Here is a 24,107-nt window from a genome sequence, read left to right as displayed (position 1 = left end):
CAGACATTTAGTAGGTACCTGAAGAGCCTCTTCATGTGAATCTACTCTGATTCACAAGAGTAGAAAAGAGCTTTTTTTGCAGGTTGTTTTATCATTCATATTTCAGTGGGGCCAAGAGAGATGAAGAAGGCTGCCTTCTTTCTCTTTGTAGTGGTACCTACAATAAAATGGTTCGATTGAGGAGGACCATGACAACACCCATGACAACACCCCACCAGAATTAGACAACAAGGGTAGTAATGCACATGGTTTGTAACCACACTGATACTTTTGAATGTCGCATTTTCGTTTTCCAACCCAATATATACTAGATTGAGAATTTACAATTCCCTAACCCTAGTATGCTCTTAAGTGTTATACAATAATTCTCAGTATTTAAAAAGTTACTGAGTTCATCTTACACTCAGAAAAGGCACATGATGGTGGAGAAAAAGAGAATAAAGTAAATACGAAAGAGATAGTAACATTTGTTGAATCTGTGTGAAGGCCTTTGGGAGTTCTTTGCCTAAGTCTTGACCCTTTCTTGGAAGTTTCAACTTTCACATTAAAAGTTCAACCAAGAAGGTAACCAGTTCTGGAGAGTAGGGGGCGCTGGCTAGTAGGTATAAAGAGAAAACCTTTCTCCAAACTCATTTTGAGATAAGTAACTCTAATTTTTGTTGATTCTCCAGCTCTGACCTTTTCTCATTCTTCAGTCCTTGATAAACTGTCACTGAGAAATGGGAAGCAACCATTCATGGGTCTCAGAGTTCATCTTGGTAGGACTCCAGCTCAGTGCAGAGATGGAAGTCTCCCTCTTCTGGATCTTCTCCCTGTTCTACATCTTCAGTCTGTTGGCAAATGGCATGATCTTTGGGCTCATCTGTCTGGACCCGAGACTGCACACGCCCATGTACTTCTTCCTCTCACACCTGGCCATCATTGACGTGTCCTACGCATCCAATAATGTCCCCAAGATGTTGGCAAACTTAGTGAATCAGAAGAGAACCATCTCCTTTGTTCCATGCGTAATGCAGACGTTTCTCTATTTGGGTTTTGCTGCGACAGAGTGCCTGATTTTGGTGGCGATGTCTTATGATAGGTTTGTGGCCATCTGCCACCCCCTCCAGTACACTGTCATCATGAGCTGGAGAGTGTGCTTTGTTCTGGCTGGCACTTCCTGGGTGTTTAGCTTCCTCTTGGCCCTGGTCCATTTAATTCTCATCCTGAGGCTCCCCTTCTGTGGGCCTCATGAAATCAACCACTTCTTCTGTGAAATTCTGTCTGTCCTCAAGCTGGCCTGTGCTGACACGAGGCTCAACCAAATGGTCATCTTTGGGACCTGTGTGTTTATTTTACTGGGGCCCCTCTGCTTGGTGCTGGTGTCCTATTCATGCATCCTGTTTGCCATTCTGAGGATCCAGTCTAGGGAGGGCCGCAGAAAGGCCTTCTCCACCTGTTCCTCCCACCTCTGTGTGGTGGGGCTCTACTTTGGCAGCGCCATTGTCATGTACATGACTCCCAATTCCAGCCACCCTGAGGAACAACAGAAGATCCTTTCCCTGTTTTACAGCCTTTTCAACCCTATGCTGAACCCATTGATCTACAGCCTGAGGAATGCAGAGGTCAAGGGCGCCCTGAGGAGAGTGCTGTACAAGCAGAGGCACATGTGAGGGACAGTGAAAATCAACATGGTAGGTGGCATTTTTTCACCTTATGCTATAATAAGTACCATGTTAAAATAGAATATTTTATACCTAAATATACAACCTGAAGCCATATAGAATTTAGAAAATAAAATAGATTAATAGCTTCATGACCATGGGTATGCAAAGATTCTTAGAGATGATCTAAGAAGCAAAGACAGAAAATTTGAAGTATTAGTAAATATTAGGCCTTTTCAAAATTAATCCTTGTGATCATCATTGTCACTATGAAGAAACAAGAAATGCAAATCACAGACAAAGTGTTCTGTATTTTTTTAAATGTTATGGTGATTTCGGTATGCCACATAAGGAGACACAGGGAAGTGTCAGAGAAACACAAAGTTTGTTGTCCTCACAGGTCCTGGTGTAGGAGGTCCTCACAAGTCCTAGAGAAGGACCTCGTAAGTCCTACATGCACGCCTCACAGGACAATGTAGGAAAGACACCAGGAAGGTCAGGAGACAGAAGACAGGAACAAGGGAAGGTTTATATCATTGCCTTCATGGGCTATTTCACAGAAAGCACCCAATAAAGGGTTATATAAGGATAAGCTAGAGTTCCTATAATGGGTAAATCTTTCCTATATACAGACAGGGCATCGTGGAGAATGATGGTCCAGGAGAATTCTAGGGCTGAAAATTCCTGTGATCTTCAGAGCTCAAGTTACCTTACTTCCACAATAATCTCCTTTAAATCTGTCTGGTTCCTTCTCTGCCTTAAGCTATTGAGTGCTGTGTAATAGTATGTCCTTCTTAAAAAAAAAAAAAAAAATAGTATGTCCTTCTTTTGCACTTTCTTTTGCAAAATTCAACATACCCAATTCTTACCTTCATGCAGCTGGGATGAATTTCCTCTCAGGTCTCCCAATCCTCTGGTATTAAAAAAGAATTATAATAAACTATTTATAAATGAACAGTTTATAATTGTAAACTTCAAAGTCATGAAATATTGAATCTCTGATCTCTAAAAGCAAAACAAAATGGAAATAAATAAATACCATTTTTTTGGAAATGGGATTTTTTAAAAAATTATTTTTATTAACATATAATGTATTATTTGCCCAGGGGTACAAGTTTGTGATTTGTCAGGCTTACACACTTCACAGCACTCACCATATCACACACCCTCCCCAATGTCCATAACCCAACCACCCTCTCCACAACCCCGGAAATGGGATTTTTAAACCCTGACTGATACAGTAGATAATCTCTTCAGATTTCAAAGCCAATTTCTAAAATACACTGCCTCCAACTATGAGAATAAAATAAAACAAACAAAACCCAATCCTTTTGTCACCAAATTAGAATACCAAAGATGAAACAATAATGGAGTTTTCAGTACAACTGCTGAGAAGGGAAGTTTTATGAGGCACTCACAGTCATATAGGCAGGATGGTGATGGAGACTCCAGGCCCTACTGAGAGCCCCTTCCAAGAGCATCAAAGCCCAGGAGTTTTTAAGATGTATGAAGCTGATCAGCTGGGAGGAAAAGGAACTGCTCTGTATAACACCATGTCCTCAGTGGTATGTAATGATACACAATAAAAACTAGTTTCAGTACAAGCCTTTAAACTGAGGTAGGGTAACTGGTTTTGTCTTTGATTGATTGAAACTCAAAAATCAGTAAACCATGGTTAATTGTAATGACATCTGTCATCATAATAATCTGGGGTATGGACAAGGGCCAAATCTGTTGGAATGTCACAGCAAATACCTCTGTAATTCTTACTGATTTCTTCTGTAATGAAACTGATTGGTACCATGACCATACTCTGCTGTGGGATGCCATTGGCATGACTGATAAAATTCAACTACCTTACATAAATAAATGGTATGTCCATGCTGACACTGATGAGCAAACATACTGAGATCAAGGTAAAGCCTCCTCAAGGTGTAATACCAAAGGAAAATGGCTGGTCTGGGGAAGTACTTGAGTCGGCTGACCATCAGCTCATTTCTATGTTAAATAGCTCTGTTCAAGGTTATTACAAGGTACAAACAACATAGCTCCAAGGGGAACAAGTAATCAAATAAGTACAGAATGTGAAAATGTATGCCATGGCTTTCGAAGACATTGCTGTTTCTTTGAATCTATCCTTCATCTCCACTGGCCCCTCTAGACATGGGGCACATTCATGGTCTTGCTTTATCTATTATCCTATTCAGTAAAATGTTGCTGTCCCTGCTACATAAGTGCTCTTAAAATGTAGATGCTCAGAAAAATATGGTCCTTTTGCTGTAAGAGCACCTAGGCTGAGAACCAGGTGTGTGGACTGTGCCATAAAAAAGGATTAACTCAGTTAAATTTATATAAGTTAGGAATTAAAAGGAACTTTAAAATATTCTAATCCTAACAGAGTGAGGCACAGAAATGGAAACCGTGTCCCTCTGAGCTGGGATTCAGAATTACTTTGATAATTCGGGTTAGGAGTCCTCGAGACACATGAGGCTGATGATGAAGAGCAGAGACAGGATGCCCTGTGTCTGAGGAAACACATGGGATCCAAGTGCTGCTCCTTGGTTATGAGAAAAGAGAAAAAGAAAAAAAAGAGAAAAAGAAAAAGACTATAGGTGCCCTCCTCTCTTTTAGTAGAGTGCTAATCTGGGCTCCACTGTGGAGACATTTTATAAATCAATTGATATTAAACTATGGAGCTATGTTAGTGGGCCAGCCCCAGTTAGTTGAGGTTCCTGAAAGCAGGGAGTTTTCTCATGTAGCAGCAGAGGAAAAGGTCAGGAGATCTGATGTGTGAGGCTGGAGAGTGCTGTGTTCAAGGACTGGAGGTAAGGACTGCAGAACCATCCATGTCCTTGGTGTCAGCCTGTGAGATAGGTGCAGAGACCCCAGGTGCCCGATCCTAGAACTCTGACCCATGGCAGCTGGGACAAAATGCATATGGGCTTGTTTGTTTGTTTTTTTAAATGTGCCCGGTATTTTTTCTTTTTTTTACATTGTGTATGTATATATATATATAAATAAATATATATATTTAAAATATATATATATATATATATATATATATTTATATATTTTTAAATGTGCCCGGTATTTTTTCTTTTTTTTACATTGTGTATGTGTGTATATATATATATATATATATATATATATATATAATAAAATATATATATTTAAAATATATATATATACATATATATATTAAAAAAATATATATATATACACATATATATGTGTATATATATATATTTTTTTTTAAATTTGTTAAAAATTCCATGCTAGAAGTCAGGTATACAATACGGTGTCATGCTAGAGTCAGGTATACAATATAGTGATTCAATAATTCTGTATGGTGTCATGCCAGAGTCAGGTATACAATATAGTGAGTCAGTAATTCTGTACGTTATTCAGTGCTCATCAGAAGTCTACCCTTAATCCCCTTCACGTGCTTCTTACCTCCTCCCACTCGCCTTCCCCCTGGTAACCACCAGTTTGTTCTCTGTAGTTAAGAGTCTATTTTTGTTTGTTTGTTTGTCTCTTTTTTCCTTTGTTCATTTATTTGTTTTGTTACTTAAATTCCACATACGAGTGAAACCATATTGTGGTATTTGTTTCTCTGACTTATATCACTTAGCATGATACCCTCTGGGTCTATCCATGTTGCTACAAATGGAAAGATTTCATTCTTCTTTATGGCTGAGTAATATTTCATTGTATATAGATATCAGTTGTGTGTTGCTTTAAGCTGCTAAGTTGTCTTCATTTGTGGAAGCAACAAGAGAAAACTATAAAGATTTTGGTATGAGATAAAATCCATTTGTTTACAATTCTGCCCCGGTGAGATTGGTAATCTACCATTTAATGCAATGGTACTTTACTTTTCTGGTCTTGGGACTTCCCTGAACTCATCAAAATCTCCAAGGACCAAAAGATATATTATTTATGTGGTTATATTTGTTCATAGACATCATATTAGAAATCAAAAGTAAGAAGTTATTAAATACTTCAAATCATTTAGAATTATTTCTATTATATATTAATATAATGTATTTTATGAAAAACAACTTTTATAAAGCAAAAAAAAAAGAGCGAAAGGAATAGCTGTGTTTGACATTTAAAAAAATTATTTATTTTAGAGAGAGAGAAAAGAAAGACAGAATGGCATGAGAGCAGGGAAAAAGCAGAGGGAAAGGTATTTGGAGACTCCTTGGCCAACTTGGCACTGAGCAAGAAACCTGACAAGGGGCTGGATCTCACCCCGCTGAGATTACTCCCTGAGCCAAATTCAAGATGCAGACACTTAAAGAACTGAGCCACCTGGGCAACCCTGTTTACATTTTGAACAATCTTACATGTTGGCTTAAGCAAGGAGAACTGGATTCTCTATTTCTGCTGCATTCTGTCGGATGTAATATCACATGTCATGTTTTCTCTGGAAAGCTCCACGGGGCACTCATGACAGAGGAAGGGTGAAGAAGGCCAAAAGTGTAAATAAAATTCTGAAAATAGTTTTGATCATATGGACCCTTTGAGAGATTCTCAGACATTCCCTCCGGTTGTGGGACCACACAAAGAGAACCAATGACTTAGCATATTCAAGCTCAGTCTCCACATTCATAAAATGGTAATGCTGATCAGATTAAACCATGTAGTCAGTATAGAGCATTTGGCACATTTTCTGAAACAAGACAAGGGCTCAGTAATTGCTGCTTATGAATAGCAGAAACCTTCCTCATTTGTATTTACCAGTCCTTCCTACAGACAGAGATACATCTCAGCTTGGGGATCTGTTCTCTCTCAGGTTTCCATAACAGGTTCCATGGGAATCCACCTGTGATCAATTTGAGAGTTTGGGTACAGTAATTTGGGCTATTTGTCTCACATTTATAACCCTTGAGATAGTTGGAAGTTTGTGTACAAACAGTGTGATGCCAATTCTGGGGAACAAACAGTGTGATGCCTGTTTGTTCCCCAGAATTTTCCTCCAAGGACCATTAGACACAACCTTAGGTCTCCCTCAGAGGAAATTCAGGGAATTCCCCCTCCCAATCTTAGGAAGAAGATAAATAGATATAATATCATAAGATCATTCTGGGAATTTGAATTCTCAATAGAAACTCAAGAATGTTTTAAATTCATCTGACTCCAAAATAAAAGCTACACTCCTGGGGTTCTTTGAAGAACCTTCAGCAAGTCTGGTGAGTGACTCCGTCTGTATCTGGGACTTAATCCTCTGAAAGCTACCTAGGGAACAGGGCCCTACATCCATTTTAGAGGTATGTCTCTCAACTCTGTGGGATTTACTGTAGGTTAAATTTGCTTCTTGTGAGAAAACCTAGGGCTGACATGTCCTTATGTAGAAGAGATTATTAACTTGTGCTGAGAGATGATTTTCAATATGGGTTCTGATAAAGGACAGGTTATGTGGCCAAAAATGACATTCCTGGGTGAACTTCCTTCCTGACTCACACTTTCCTCCCGAACTTCCCTCCTGACTCACACTTTCCTCCTGAATTTCCCACCTGACTCTCTCTCCCCTACCCTGGAGACCATCTGTCCACTGTGTGGTGGGCAGACATCCTTGAATTCCCCTGGCATCTCTCTCACGGTTTCCTCCTAATGTAACTGAGTAGTGATGGGCAGAGCTAGCACAGCTGTCTCAGGGCTGTGTGAGGGGCTCAGACAATGAGAAGCCTTATATTCAGCCATTGTCTTTAAACAAGGTTTTCAAATGGCCTAATTAACTAAAGGATAATGCACCTAGCCTAAATGAAGACCTTGATTTCTAGAGCAACCTGTCTCAATGGAAAAAAAAATGTTCTAGTAACAGTTATAGTAAATCTTTGCTGAAACACTGTAAAATATAAGTTTGCCATATGGTTATCCTTTTTGGAACTATACCAGGTTCTCACTCTTTTGTGATGATTTTCAGAATTAAAGTCTATATACATGTTTATATACATGTCTTTCCTATAACAAAACAGAATTAAAAGGAGTTTCAATGGTTCTGACGAGGATTGGAGAAAGAGATATAGCTCCCTCAATCAGGAAACATTCTGGGCTCCAGGACAGCCCATAGAGAGCTGCCCCTACTGACTGAACAAAGGTTTCCTTTTTGAGTTACTATTATTTCATTTACTCCATTGGGGAGATGAAATTTTAGGTATCACTAGCATGACATTTTCTTCTTTTTGCCAGTACTGTATCTGCTTACATTTTTTTTCTGGAAAGGGGGCGGGAGGGTGTAGAGAGAGAGAATCTCAAGCAGCCTCCAGGACCAGCACGTAGCCCAAAGCTGCTCCATCTCAGGACTCAGATCATGACCTCAACAAAAACAAGAGTCAGATGCCCCAGTCACCCAGTTGCCCCACTGCTTCACAGTTTTAATACAGGTTTATTCTTATTTTTTAAATTTTTTTTTGTTGTTCATTCTTCTAACAGCAAGATGGTGATAATGATAATGAAAATCTGAATGAAAAGATTCACCAATTCAGACACAAAAATGACTAGGCTAAAAAGTTATTAAACAAATGTTCCCACTGAATAGTGATGGATTCAGTGCCTTCAACAGTATTTTTATCCTTTCTGTTCAGAGAGTAAATGTGGTTCAGACATTGCTTATTGTATCCCACTGTGCCTCTGTAGAATTCTGCAATACCGATATTGCTGTCTCCCACTTTACACAAGGTAGGCATATTCTTTAATTGTAGCAAAAATCCATGCCACAAACATAAGGCACATTTACAGAGAAGCTTCCCAAAGGCAATCATACTCATGGAGGTGAAAAAAATCTATGATTTTTGTCTCTCTTTCCATTTTCCAGTGATCATATTCTAACTTCTCTAAGGAAGGAGAAACCACGTCTTTGTCAAATAAAACTGGCAGACAGAACATACTTAGTACCTCCATTTTTTGAACTAAAATGACAACCATCCACCTAACAAACATTTCCTGAGTGCCTGTTTCATTTAGCACTTTACCTGTTATTTTGAGATGTAAAGATGTTCAGGACATATTAAACACCCACAAGGCTTCCTATTTGGTGAGGGAATCTCAGTTCGAATACACGACACTTGGTATCTTTGATTTCATCATCTTTGATTATCTTTGATTTAATCTTGAGGATTATCCAAATCTTCATAGTGAGGATCTACCTCTTCACTGTCAGTATTGACCAAGCCCAGACATTTAGTAGGTACCTGAAGAGCCTCTTCATGTGAATCTACTCTGATTCAAAAGAGTAGAAAAGACCCTTTATTGGAAGGTTGTTTTATCATTCATGTTTCAGTGGGGCTAAGAGAAGATCAAGGAGGCTGCCTTCTTACTCTTTGTAGTACTTAGTGGTACCTATAATAAAATGGTTCAATTGAGGAGAACTATGACAACTACGACTATGGCAACACCCCACCAGAATTATACAACGAGGGTAGTGATGCACACAGTTTGTAACCACACTGATATTTTTGAATGTCCCATATTCATTTCCCAATCCAATATATACTAGATTGAGAATTTACAATTCTCTAACCCTAGTATGCTCTTAAGTGTTAAACAATAATTCTCAGTATTTAAAAAGTTACTGAGTTCATCTTACACTCAGAAAAGGCACACAATGGTGGAGAAAAAGAGAATAAAGTAAATACGAAAGAGATAGTAACATTTGTTGAATCTGTGTGAAGGCCTTTGGGAGTTCTTTGCCTAATTCTTGACCCTTTCTTGGAAGTTTCAACTTTCACATTAAAAGTTCAACCAAGAAGGTAACCAGTTCTGGGGAGTAGGGGGCGCTGGCTAGTAGGTATAAAGAGAAAACCTTTCTCCAAACTCATTTTGAGATAAGTAACTCTAATTTTTGTTGATTCTCCAGCTCTGACCTTTTCTCATTCTTCAGTCCTTGATAAACTGTCACTGAGAAATGGGAAGCAACCATTCATGGGTCTCCGAGTTCATCCTGGTAGGACTCCAGCTCAGTGCAGAGATGGAAGTCTCTCTCTTCTGGATCTTCTCCCTGTTCTACATCTTCAGTCTGTTGGCAAATGGCATGATCTTTGGGCTCATCTGTCTGGACCCGAGACTGCACACGCCCATGTACTTCTTCCTCTCACACCTGGCCATCATTGACGTGTCCTACGCATCCAATAATGTCCCCAAGATGTTGGCAAACTTAGTGAATCAGAAGAGAACCATCTCCTTTGTTCCATGCGTAATGCAGACGTTTCTCTATTTGGGTTTTGCTGCGACAGAGTGCCTGATTTTGGTGGCGATGTCTTATGATAGGTTTGTGGCCATCTGCCACCCCCTCCAGTACTCTGTCAGCATGAGCTGGAGAGTGTGCACGGTCCTGGCTGGCACTTCTTGGTCATGTGGATTTACTTTTTCTCTGGTACATGCGATTCTCCTTCTAAGGTTGCCCTTCTGTGGACCCAGGAAAGTGAACCACATCTTCTGTGAAATTCTGTCTGTCCTGAAGCTGGCCTGTGCTGATACATGGATCAATCAAGTGGTCATTCTTGCTGCCTGTATGTTTGTCTTAGTCGGGCCACTCTGCTTAATGCTAGTCTCATACATGTACATTCTCTGGGCCATCCTAAAGATCCCATCAAAGGAGGGCCGCATAAAGGCCTTCTCTACCTGCTCCTCCCACCTCTGTGTGGTAGGGCTTTTCTTTGGCATAGCCATGGTGGTTTATATGGTCCCAGGGTCTAATCAACGAGAAGAGCTGGAGAAAATACTGTCCCTATTTCACAGTCTCTTTAACCCAATGCTGAACCCCCTCATTTACAGCCTGAGGAATGCTCAGGTGAAGGCTTCTTTGTATAGAATACTGCAGAAAAAACCCATATGAAGCATAGATAGAATGTTGTTTGAGTAGCGTTTCCTTTTAAATTCAGTGGTTTGCTGAAGCAAAAACACAGAAAAAATTCCCACTTAGAAGTTTGAATTAAAAATGGCCACTTTCCATCTTTAGCTTTAAAAATAGAAGTTCAATGAAAAGCATATCATCTAAAATTGAGAGACCATACTGGGATTTTTTACATCTAAATTATCAGAATATTTAGTCTTTTTTTTAAATAGATTCATTTACTTATCTATTTGAGAGAGAGAGAGGGAAAGAGGAAGAGTAGGGGAAGGGACAGAAGGAAGCAATGTCAAGCAGACTCCCCACAGAGTGCAGAGCCCGAGTCTGGCCCTGTCTCAGGATCCATGAGATCATGACCTGAGCTGAAACCATGAGTCTGTCACCCAACCGACTGGGCCACTCAGGCACCCCTAGACTTTCTTTTAAAAAATATTAAATGTTCTTTATTTTTTGAACCCAGGAATATTAATGTATGGAGAAAAAAATTCAAATGTAAAAAATTATATCAGTGCATTTCTCTGGCTTATGTACTTAGACATATGTTATTTTTTAATCACCTTGTGGTAGCTAGAAACAGCACAGTAAGATTAATACTGTAAGACAGAACTTCCAGAGTAGATATGAAATTTCAGTAGAGAAAATGTTGCAGAATTTTATGACTCTATCTTACCAATTGTGAGGCCAGTGAAGTAAGAGATTAGAGAAACTTTAAATTCCTTGATGGAATAATTTATGAGTAAAGGGGAGAAAGTTAAGGAAAGTTCTAGTCCAAGGAGAACCCATACAAAAGTATCCTAAAATATATTAAATATTTAGGATTTGGTGACATGAAGAACATTCATTAGTAAATGTTTAAATGGTTTTAGAAGTAAGAGTTTTGAGCGTTGCTCAAATATTACATTTATTATTGGGTTATAATTTCACTGTTTAAAACAATTTCTAATAAGATTGAATTACCTGTTAAAGTTCTTCAAATATTTCCCACCAACTTTTTTTGTAGTATTTGAACCAACTTACTTGAAGATGGTTTGGGGTAGCACCAAACATCATGAGACGATTATGATTAGATAACATCATCTTTCTTTCCTGGTGGTGGAAATTCCTCTGAATTTACCATATTGAACAACTGTCTTCATGATGCTAATGGTGATAAAATAATAATAGCCGCTTTTTTATCATTCAGTATTTGTAGATATTGCAAAATGATCACAATAAGTATAATTAACACCTGTAACCATATATAGTTAGAATTATTTTTCATGTATTGAAAACTTTCAAGATCTGCTCTCTTAAGAGAAACTTTTAAACATGCAATACAGTATTATTAACTATAGTCACTTGACTGTGCATTCATCTCCGTGAGTTATTTATTTCATAACTGGAACTCTGTGCCTCTTGACTCTCTTCACCCATTTCACCCATTCCCCACACACTGGCCTCTGGCAATCATCAATCTCTTCCTTGTATCTATGAGCTAGTTGGGTTTTTTCTCTTTCTCTTTCTTTCTTTCTTTCTTCCTTTTTCCTTCCTTCCTTCCTTCCTTCCTTTCTTTCTTTCTCTTTTTTCTTTCCTCCTTCCTTCCTTTCTCCCCCCCTTCTTCTCTTTCTCCCCTTCCCTCTCTCCTCCCTTTCCTCCTTCTTTCTCCTTCTCTCCCTCCCTCCCTCCCTTTTTGGTTCCACATATAAGTGAGATCAATATGGTATTGGTCTTTCTCTGTCTGATTTATTTCACTAGTCTAATGCCCTCAAGATCCATCCAGGTTGTCACAAAGCAAAGCTTCCTTCCTTTTTATGTCTGATTAATATTTCATTTTATACATACCGCATTTTCTTTATCCATTCTCCCATTGATGGGCACTTATGTTGTTTCCTTGTCTTAATTATTGTGAATAGTGCTGTAGTATCATGGGGGTACAGATACCTTTTTGAGTTAGTGTTTTCATTTCCTTTGGACAAATACCCAGGAATGAAATTGCTGAATCAAATGGTAGTTCTATTTTGAATTTGTGGAGGAACTTCCATAACTGTTTTTTACAGTGGCTGTACCAATTTATATGCATAAGGGTCCTCTTCTCCCCACATCTTCACCAACACTTGTAATCACTTGTGTTTTTGATGATAGCCATTCTAACAGGTGTGAGGCAACATCTCATTGTGATTGTGATGATGACGTGTGATGTCAAGCAACTTTTCATGTGCCTGTTGGCCATCAGGATGTCTTTGGAAAAATGTCCATTCAAATCTACCCGTTTTTAAAATGGATCATTTGTTTTTTGCCATTGAGTTATATGAGTTCTTTATATATTTTGGATATTAACCCCTATTGGATAAGTGATTTCCAAATATTTTCTCCCATTTAATAGGTTGTCTTTTCATTTTGCTGATGGTTTTCTTTGCTGTGCAAAAGCTTTTCAGTTTTATCTTAAAATGTATCATGATGTTAATTATCCTCTATTTTTTGACAAGTTATGAAAACTTCAATTAACTTTAAGAGTTATAAAATTCTAGAATAGGTACAAAATTAAGCATAATTAACTTTCATTAAAAATATATAGTACCCAATTAAATATATATATGTAGTACTCAAAGCATATAATATATAGTATTCAACAATATAAGCAAATATATATGCTGAGAAAGATAATCAAAGACATTTAATAAGCTTAAATAAGTAAACACATAAATAGAATTCAGTTTACTTGACAGAGGACCATCATCTATGTCCACTGCCTATTTGTTGCCAGTTTTTTCCATCATAATTTTATGTCTAAATTGTTCACATGTGTTCCCAATACATGGTTGTAACTATAAAAATAAAGTCAATTCTATGCTTCTTCCACTTTTCTGAGAAGATAATTATATTTCCTTGGAATATAAATTGCCACCATTATTAGAGCTAGAAATTTTTCAAAGAATAATTTAATCTTTGCTGAAACATGAAATAGAAAATGGTTCTAGAGAAGATGACCCAGAAAGTGACTTCATTTCATTTCAATTCAGTGCTTCCAATGAGAATTAAAAATTTGCCTTAACTGTTGCCCAAAGTCAATATCTCAGATTCTAAGATGTCAGTCTATATATTTGGAATGAGCTTATATATTCAGCAATATAAACAAACTTCATAAACTATAAAAGTTATTTGAGCAAATCAAATGTTTATTTTCTATATATAATTGATAATAGTAAAAGTCATATTGTTCTAATATTAACCACTTAATTAAGCACTTTAAAAGTTCAAAACATTGTTCCATTGTCTTATTTCTTGTATAGAAAGAAAGAATGGAAAAAGAGAAATCAAGTTATTTAAAGTTCTTAAAGTAAGGCTATAAAAAAATCTGTGTTTCTAAAATCTGGTTCAAAATTGTTATTTGTAGGGTATAACTTTTTGAGTAGAATTTCATTTTTACACTGGTGCTTAGCTATATACACTTCGGAGGGGTCAGAGCTGTGTTTTTGCTGTTCCGACGTCGTCATGAATACTGTACTGGAAGCTGCATTACAGGAAAGCCTATAGAACCTTCTATCTGAGGAAGAGACCAGCAGTGGCAGCCCTCTGGTGATCAGCGGGTCTTCCAAAAGTTACGAAGGGTTTGCGGAGTCACAGCAGGGACAAGCTGCGCCCCGCAAGCTCACTGATCTCTCTCATTCTCATGAGAAAGCCGTGGAAGAGGGAAAACACACACACACCTGGACACGACACCGGCATGAGAGGAAGCCAGTGAGATCCCCCAGAGGATAGGCGGAGGTCAAGAATTCAGAGGTACATGAGGTTAAAAGAGCAGACCCCACCACTAGGTTGGAGTCACGGAGACAGGGACGAATCTCATTTCCTCTACTCACTGTGTGGCTGGTGCAGGTACTTAACATACAGAGTCCTCATTGTGAAATTAGGAATAACACTTCTGCTCCAGAAGATCGAGGTGTGCCAGAGGAACACGGCATCCGCACAGGGCGTGACACAGACACACCTAGAATATGACATACATGGTATCCAGAGACCACAGGTCAGGCATGAAGACTGAGGACTCTTCCCAGTTGTAGACATGACATGATCAGATCATGTGTCCCTCTGCCCAGAAGTCTTTTTCCACTTGAGCTCTGCCTCAAAGAGCAGAGTCTCACTATCAGGACTGTCAAACTTAAAGAAATGGCTTTATAGGGAGCAGGTCTATGTTTAGTGGTTATCACTGACGTGTCTGATCATTATTCTTTGACCGCCTTTCAATGCTTCAGAGATCTCTGTTTTCCTGTCCTCAACATGGATCTTTCATTCTACTACCTGAGACAATGATTTTTTTTTTTTTAAAGCTTCAAGAAAATGTCAGGGGCTCTAAAAACATCAAGGCAGTAATATCTTCCATCCTGAGATGTTACTTTTTTCCCCCTGGGTCTGAAGGTTAGCTATTCTCAAGTTACACAAGCATTAACCAAACACTGCCAATTTGTAGGAATAATGCAGAGAACCTGCTGAGGGGATGGGCAACATATGTATAGCTAGGGAACCCTCCTTTGTCAGGAGAGGGCTTTCTGGGTCACTTTCTCCATCTGCTTCTGGAATAACAAGGGGAAGCTCAGTGCCGATGCTCAGACCGGGTGTAGCAGGTTCAGCCAGGGACCGAGGGCAGTCATATACATGGACAAGCATCCGGGCGGGCAGTCGGCGCACAGTGCAATACAAGGAAGTGACCTAGCTTCAGTTACCTGAACTAGCTGTTTCATTCCCTCCCACTCTTTGAAGTTCAACTTCTTTAAGGTCATCTGAGGTCCTTTGACCCCTGACGAGGCCAACCTGATTGCTGGAGAATCAAGCAGAATGACAGCACATCCACTAGTGAGCAGCTTTAGAACACGGTCTCTAGAGGCACCCTTCCTGAGTTCAAATCCAAATCCTGCCGCTTACCTCTGTGTTGATCCCGGGCTAGTTCTTTAACCTTTCTGTCTCCATTTTGTCATCTGTAAAATGGAGATAACTGCACCTACCTCACAGAGTAAACACGTGGACTGAGTTTTTGTAAATGCATAGAACATACATAACACATAGCAGAAACTGTGTAAGTGTTTGGTAAATAACAGAAAAATTACATCTACCCTGGGCTTGGTGTTACGGCTGGTATTGGAATCCCAGAATAGAAAATATCTTGTATTACCTTTCCCCTGTAATGCATAATGCCGATTAGTCAGTCATAGATCTTGGAAGACTCTAAAAAGATAATTATTTTTTTTCTTAGACCTATTCTTTCATTTGGGTTAGAAATCATTTTCCCTACTTAACAGGTGAAGCAGTTGAGATTTGGAAAGTTTAAATTACTTACTAAAAGTGAAAAGGAAAAAAAAGAAACTTAGTGAGAAGAGATTAGAAAGTGGGAGAAGTTCTCCCAAACCTGGTAGGAGACAGAACATTTTTACAAGATGCCATTCACAGCCGCTCCTGAAAAGTAATGAAAGTAATTAGAGCCCCGATAAGTCTGAGCAGTTTTCTAACAGACGTTCATAATATTTCAAGAGCCTTTCTGGGCATGTAGGGTTACCCACTCAGCTGACTGTCGGTTTTTTTGCCTACATTTTTAACCTATTTTGTGACAAACCTAATAATCTTTATTTTTTTTAACCTTCCAGTAAGTACTTTATTTTTTAACTTATTTTTGTTATGTTTAATTAGCCAACATATAGTACATCATTAGTTTTTGGTGTAGGGTTTAAGGATTCATTAGTTGCATGTAATCTTTAATCAGACATTTCCATATTGTATCTGCGCTCTTTTTCTTACAACATGAATGTTTTTACCAGCAGGAGGCAGCACTGAGTTTATTTTACTCAGCAACCTCTCTAGCAGCTTGCTGGAAATAGAATGGTGAGGTGAGCTCAAAGTCACTTTACCTCTCACCCTCTCTCTCCCCTACTCTTCTCTTTCTTCTCCTCCCCCTCTCCTTTTCCCTTTCCTTTTTTTTTTTTTTTTTTTCTTATTTTTTCAAACAAAGTAACCCAAGGTCAGAAGGGAGGAGCCCGGAGCCTGTTACATCTCTGTGGGTGCTGAACTATTTTGCTCGGGGGGCCTTGAGGAAATGCCTGCCCCAGGGCTGGTTTGGGAGCAGGGAGGTTGCACGAGGGTGCTACATGCAGGGGAAAAGACAAGACTGGGGAGGGGGAAAGCTCTTGAGAAAGGGAGCCGCCATCACAGACCAAGGGACTCTGGTGAGAAACTTTGGAAAGTCACCCATGGCCTCAATCATGATATTTTGAGTAATGTACGACTGAAAACCTCAGCTTTCCGAAGTTGGCTAGATTTCCACTCCAGCTCTAGGTCTGCACCGGGGTGAGGGAGACACTGAATGTAAGTGCTAGAAATTCACCTCAGGTGTCTTCCTTTATTATAGGGCATAGTTTATGTAATTATAAAGGCTGCCCTAATTATGCCTTCTTTATAATTGAGGGGCTTAAAGGCATCTGCACTTGGAGGATGTCCACCAGATAAGACAGTGGCTTTTTTCACACAAGATGAGGATTTGGGTTTTTAACTTTGTAAGAGAGTTGTGGTTTGAATTTCTCCTTGAGGGGAACAGAATTTATTGATGGGACTGTTGATCACTTGTGCCTTTTACATGGTGTATAGAACACAAATTTGAAATATTTTGTTAAAATCTCTGCTTATTCATGAACTTAAATAAAAAGAAATTCACATAGTGACCCACATAGTGCATAAACCCTACATCTTCAGGCATGAAAAAAGCAATTTCTTTTCTAAAGACTTTTTCCTGTTTAGATGCTTTAGAATTAGTTAACCCAAACAGTCCCCCCAAAATGTCTAGAAAATGGGCTCCTAGGGTGAACATGTAATGCTTAAGTATTTTTTCTTGACCTGTACAAACTCCTCATTCATAGAGTTGGTTGTATTCTCAACTAATTAGATGGGGTAGAATTTTCTACTGGTCTCTGGTATTCAGAAATTGTGTAGGTGAGTGTTTTCCGCCACTTTTCAAATATTAAGTCTGTTTTTCTTTCTGACAAAGAACTGGTGGATCATCAAGGCCAGGATTTTCCTTTTTTTTAATTTAATTTTTTTTCATTGTTCCAAGATTCATTGTTTATGCACCACACCCAGTGCTCCGTGCAATACGTGCCCTCCTTGGCCGGTTTCCGTAGTGTAGTGGTTATCACGTTTGCCTCACGTGCCCTCCTTAATAACCCACCAGCGGCCTCACCCAACTGCCAACTCCCCTCGCCTCCAAAACCCTCATTTTGTTTCTCAGAGTCCACAGTCTTTCGTGGTTTGTCTCCCCATCCAGTTTCCCCCAACTAACTTCTCCTCTCCTTCTCCCAATGTCCTCCATGTTATTCCTTTTGCTCCACAAGTAAGTGAAATCATATGATAATTGACTCTCTCTGCTTGATTTATTTCACTCAGCATAATCTCCTCCAGTCCTGTCCATGTTGTTACAAAAGTTGGATATCCGTCCTTTCTGATGGAGGCATAATATTCCATTTATATATGGACCACATCTTCTTTATCCATTTGTCTATTGAGGAGTATCTTGGCTCTTTCCACAGTTTGGCAACTGTGGCCATTGCTGCTAAGAACATTGGGGTACAGATGGCCCTTCTTTTTACTACATCTGTATCTTTGGGGTAAATACCCAGTAGTGCAATTGCAGGGTCATAGGGAAGCTCTATTTTTAATTTCTTAAGGAATCTCCACACTGTTTTCCAAAGTGGCTGTACCAACTTGCATTCCCACCAACAGTGTAAGAGGGTTCCCCTTTCTCCACATCCTCTCCAATGCATGTTGTTTACTTCTTGTTGATTTTCGCCATTCTAACTGGTATAAGGTGGTATCTCAATGTGGTTTTGATTTTAATCTCCCTGATGGTTAATGATGATGAACATTTTTTTATGTGTCTGTTAGCCATTTGTATGTCTCCTTTGGAGAAGCGTCTGTTGTGTCTTCTGCCCTTTTTTTGACGTGATTATTTATTTTGTGTGTGTTGAGTTTGAGGAGTTCTTTTTTTTTTTTAAAGATTTTATTTATTTATTTGACAGAGAGAGATCACAAGCAGGCAGAGAGGCAGGCAGAGAGAGAGGAAGGAGGAAGCAGGCTCCCTGCTGAGCAGAGAGCCCGATGCGGGCCTCGATCCCAGGACCCTGAGATCATGACCCGAGCCGAAGGCAGTGGCCCAACCCACTGAGCCACCCAGGCGCCCCGAGGAGTTCTTTATAGATCTTTGATATCAGCTCTTTGTCTGTAGTGTCATTTGCAAATATCTTCTCCCATTCCGTGGGTTGCTTCTTTGTTTTGCTGACTGTTTCCTTTGCTGTGCAGAAGCTTTTGATCTTGACGAAGTCCCAAAAGTTCACTTTCACTTTTGTTTCCTTTGCCTTTGGAGACATGTCTTGAAAGAAGTTGCTGTGGCCAATGTCGAAGAGGTTACTGCCTATGTTCTCCTCTAGAATTTTGATAGATTCTTGCCTCACATTAAGGTCTTTTATCCATTTTGAATTTATCATCGTGTATGGTGTAAGAGAATGGTCAAGTTTCATTCTTCTACACATAGCTGTCCAATTTTCCCAGCACCATTTACTGAAGCAATTGTCTTTTTTCCACTGTATATTTTTTCCTGCTTTGTCGAAGATTATTTGACCATAGAGTTGTGGGTCCATATTTGGGCTCTCTACTCTGTTCCACTGGTCTATGTGTCTGTTTTTGTGTCAGTACCATGATGTCTTGGTGATCACAGCTTTGTTGATAAACCACTGGCCAAACTAATCCAAAAGAAAAGAGAGAGGACCCAAAGTAATAAAATCATGAATGAAACGGGAGAGATTACAATTCACACCAAGGAAATAGAAACAATCATCAGAAATCATTATCAATAGTTATATGCCAATAAGTTAAGCAACCTAGAAGTAGTGAATGCATTCCTAGAAACCTATAAACTTCCAAAACTTAGTCAGGAAGAAACTGACAACATGAATAGACCAATATCTGGTAAAGAGATTGAAGCAGTGATCAAGAAGCTCTTAAAAAACAAGAGCCCAGGACCTGATGGATTCCCTGCAGGATTCTACCGAACATTCAAAGAAGAAATAACATCTATTCTCCAGAAGCTGTTTCAAAAAATAGAAACAGAAGGAAAACTTCCAGACTCTTTCTATGAAACCAGCATTACCCTGATCCCCAAACCCTGCAAAGACCCCATCAAAAAGGAGAATTTCAGACCAATATCCCTGATGAATATGGATGCTGAGGTTCTCAACAAGATCCTAGCTAGTAGGATCCAACAGTACTTTAAAGAGACTATCCACTGTGACCAGATGGGATTTGTCCCTGGGATGCAAGGGTGGTTCAACATTCACATATCAATCAATGTAATAGACTAAATCAATAATAGAAGAGAGAAAAAACACGTGGTCCTCTCAATTGATGCAGAAAAAGTATTTGACAAGATACAGCATCCATTCCTGATTAAAATGATTCAAAGTATAGGGATAGAGGAAACATTCCTCAACTTCATGAAATCTATCTATGAAAACCCACTGCCAATATCATTCTCAATGGGGAAAAGCTGACAGGCTTCCCTTTGAGATCGGAAACATGACAAGGATGTCCACTCTTGCCACTGCTGTTCAACATAATACTAGAAGTCCGAGCAACAGCAATAAAACAACAAAAAGAAATAAAAGTTATTCAAATTAGCAAAGAAGAAGTCAAACTCTCTCTCTTTGCAGATGACATGATACTTTATATGGAAAACCCAAAAGACTCCACCCCCAAACTACTAGAACTCATACAGCAATTCAGTAATGTGGTAGGATACAAAATCAATGTACAGAAATCAGTTGCTTTCTTATATATTAACAATGAAAATATAGAAAGGGAAATTAGATAATCAATTCCATTTACTACAGCACCGAGAACCATAAGATACCTGGGAATAAACCTAACCAAAGAGGTAAAGGATCTGTACTTGAGGAACTACAGAACACTCATGAAAGAAATTAAAGAAGACACAAAAAGTTGGAAGAGCACGCCATGCTCATGGATCAGAAAAATAAACATTGTTTAAATGTCTATACTGCCTAGAGCAATCTATACTTTCAATGCCTCCCTGATCAAAATTCCACCAGCATTTTTCAAAGAGCTGGAACAAACAATCCTAAAATTTGTATGGAACCAGAAGAGACCACAAATTGCTAAGGAAATACTGAAAAAGAAGAACAAAACTGGGGGCCTCACGCTGTCTGATTTCAAGCTTTACTACAGAATTATTTCCAAAGTAACATCCCTGTGCTTAGTCTTGACTGACTTATAAGCCACTTGGTCCCTTCATATTAACGAGGTGCTCTCTCTGATCCTTCTTTAAATTCTTGTTCCTTCTTCACACCTGTTTTCAAAACACAGTAAATGATATTTCAAATGATATTTCAAGTTCTCTTCTATAAAGTCTATATTCCAATTCTAGACATTCAAAATTCATCTTCTGGAAGCACAAGTTTCATTTCCCATGATCTTTCACCAGGGGGATCTTCTTGCTATTTAAATGGCAAGACCATTGCCTGTTCATCCTCACCTGAGGACATCATTCATATAGTTTTCCTTCCTGGAGTGGTCCTACCCTCTCTATCAGCAATGAACTGCAGCCAGCAGCCACAAGAGCACTATTATGACCACTCAACTGCCAAAAACCTTCTCATTGATCCACTTGTTCCAGGAAACTTGTTCCGGCCATAGAAAATACTGCCCCTCTAACATTGAAGAATCCTTCTGCCTTTGGCCCATAGAAAATACTGCCCCTCTAACATTGAAGAATCCTTCTGCCTTTGGCCCATAGAAAATACTGCCCCTCTAACATTGAAGAATCCTTCTGCCTTTGGCCCATAGAAAATACTGCCCCTCTAACATTGAAGAATCCTTCTGCCTTTGGCCCTAAACTGTGTGTTTAGCCTGTTATGGCCAACCAAAGACTGCCTAATGCCCCTGAAACCCAATTAGACTCCTTGACTTAAAAAAAAAAAAAAAAAAAAAAAGGAACCAGGATAGAATGCCTCCCAACCATACACTGTCTCAGTGTCTCCACTTCTTACTGTCTAAAACTTACTCTCCTTGCTAACTCCTTTGCAACCCTACTGATATAAAGCACGAGCAGATGGGTTGCCTTGCCAAAAATCTATGAATAAACAGCCTTTTAAAACTGTGTCTCAAATCTAGCTTTGTGTTTGACATTAACTGTCTAAATCCTACTAACTTTTCAGAAGCAACTTCTGAAACTTCTAACTTCTCTATAGCTGTCCAGCACTAAGTTTCCACTTTCCTATGTTACCTTCCCCTGTCTATCCCCTGCGTAGACTGGTCCCAAGCCACCCCGACACAGGCACTGTGAAGTAATATTAGGAATTGAAAGGAGGGGAGGTTATCTTCTTTCTCCCTGTCCACCCTCTCAATCATCTCCCTCTCTCCATACACCTAAAACCGAACCTAAGCTTAAACACATAATGTCATGTCAATAAATGTTTTTGAGTATGTTCATATTCACCTCCCAGGGCAGTGAGAATAAAGTAGACCACATTACCACGTTATTTTATATATATAATATTTAGTCATGCTACAGAACTTTTAAAATCCCATTGACTTTGGGAGAAACATCAATATTCCAAACACTAGAGTAAAAATGTTAAATAAAAAACCTGTAAAAACCTTTTAAAACTTTTTAAAAAGCAACATTTCTGTTTTAGTGTTCAGTCAAATTTTCATAAATGCTTGACCTATAGTAAGGTCTTCATAAACATTTCTGAATGAAAGCATGCATGAATAAATGGCTGAAGGAGGGAAGGCCCACAGAATATATTTTTAAATGTATAAAGTAACTTGGATATAGAAAAGTATACAGGTTTGGGAGAAGGAGCACAAATAGAAATTGAAGGGTGATCAAGGCCAATATGGTGCCACAGGTATACTCTTCTGATCAAGCATTTTGATGGGCATTGTAGTTAATGTTTGTCAGCTACAAGGTGGCAACCTGATTATTGTTTATCAATAATCCTGCAAACAAAATGTATCTAGTGTCCTGTGAAAAGCAGCTTTATTCATTTAAAATACTAAGAATCCTGAGAAGAGAGGAGATAACCCAAATAACAAGAAATTATTTTTTTAAAGGATTTTATTTATTCATTTGTCAGAGAGATAGAGTACAGGCAGGCAGAGTGGCAGGCAGAGTCAGAGGAAGAAGCAGCCTCCCTGCGGAGCAAGGAATCCGATGCGGGACTTCATCCCAGGACCCGAGCCAAAGGCAGACGCTCAACCGACTGAGCAACCCAGGCATCCCAAGAAATTATTTTTTAAGTTAAAAATAATATATCTAGGAAATATTCCATGGCTGGATTATTAGTTTCAGAGATAGAAACACTCTTTCTAAATTTTTGTAATCTGGTCATTGCTTTGTATGATATTAGACACACAGTTGGGACTGAAATAGAGACTTGTTAAAAAAAGGGTGGATAAAGTGAATTAAACCCTTCTTCCAGTTCTTAGTGACTCTCAGAAACTTCTTTCATGAGGTTATATTCTTTCTATAATCATTTTCCTGTCTTTCTTTTTTTTTTTAAATATTTTATTTATTTGACAGAGAGATCACGTGGGGCTCAATCCCAGGACCCAAGCCGAAGGCAGAGGCTTTAACCCACTGAGCCACCCATGTGCCCCATTTTCCTGTCTTTCATTATTTTTTTTCATTGAAATGTATTTGACAAGTAACATTGTATAAACTTAAGGTATACAATGTTAACTATTTACATTTAATGTTGTGATATAATTGCAATTGTAGTGATAATTAGCCCTTTTATTGCATTACATAAATATCCTTTTTTAATGTTTGAAACAATTAAGTTCTAGTGTCTATTAACAAGTTTATTAGATATGATACAATATTGTCGATAGTCACTATACTGTGCTTTAACTCTCAGGAATATGTACTACTCATTGCAAGTTTATATCCTTAAAAACATTTGTCCTGTCTCCCAACCCCAAACCCCTGGTTAACAAGTTTGGATTTTTTAGATTCCACACATAAATGATGTCATATTTGTCTTTCTCTACCTGACCCCTCTCATTTAGCATAATATGCTCAAGATCCATCTGTGTTGTCACAAATGGTAGGATGCTCTCCTTTTTCATGGCTGAGAGTTTCCAATGTGTATATATACCACATCTTCTTTATCCTTTTATCTTTTGGGGTCTTAGGTTATTTCCATATCTTGGCTATGATGAATAATGCTACAGTAAACATGGGAGTACATATATCTTTTCAAAATCTTGTTTTATTTCATTGGCTATATACCCATCAGTTGAATTGCTGAGTCATACGATAGTTTAACTTTTAATTTTTTGAGGAGCCTCCATATTGTTTTCCATAGTCGTTGAACCAATTTGCATTCCCTTTTCTCCACATCCTTGTAAGCGCTTACTATGTCTTTTCTTCTTCTTTTTTTTTTTTTAGGATTTTATTTATTTATTTGACAGGAAGAGAGCGCATGCACATGCATACAAGCAGGAGCACAAGTAGTGGGGAGGGACAGAGGGAGAGAGAGTGAAGCAGACTTCCTGCTGAGTAAGAAGTCCAGTGC

At 38.7% G+C, this 24,107-nt stretch overlaps 2 protein-coding genes across 2 annotated transcripts in view; both read left to right on the top strand.

Annotated features, from left to right (window-relative positions):
- The first annotated feature begins 719 nt into the window (after nucleotides 1-719).
- Nucleotides 720-24,107, top strand: part of LOC116568943 (olfactory receptor 2A5-like) — a 97,115-nt gene continuing 73,727 nt past the window's right edge. Inside the window, exon 1 of the mRNA XM_032304791.1 lies at nucleotides 720-1,673. Coding sequence (XP_032160682.1) covers nucleotides 720-1,652 — 933 coding nt within the window. The 3' untranslated portion in view covers nucleotides 1,653-1,673. The remainder of the gene's footprint in view (nucleotides 1,674-24,107) is intronic.
- Nucleotides 9,553-10,482, top strand: LOC116568945 (olfactory receptor 2A2-like). The gene has a single exon (XM_032304793.1). The coding sequence runs from the start codon at nucleotides 9,553-9,555 to the stop codon at nucleotides 10,480-10,482; it is 930 nt and encodes a 309-aa protein (XP_032160684.1).

This window comes from Mustela erminea, chromosome 11 (genome assembly GCF_009829155.1).
Source record: "Mustela erminea isolate mMusErm1 chromosome 11, mMusErm1.Pri, whole genome shotgun sequence".
Lineage (NCBI taxonomy): Eukaryota > Metazoa > Chordata > Mammalia > Carnivora > Mustelidae > Mustela > Mustela erminea.
Note: the sequence above shows the minus strand (reverse complement) of the source record. Positions and strands in the feature narration are given on the sequence as shown.

Excerpts from the sequence above, each read along its gene's own strand:
- LOC116568945 (XM_032304793.1), top strand. The coding sequence starts at position 9,553 with ATGGGAAGCAACCATTCATGGGTCTCCGAGTTCATCCTGGTAGGACTC.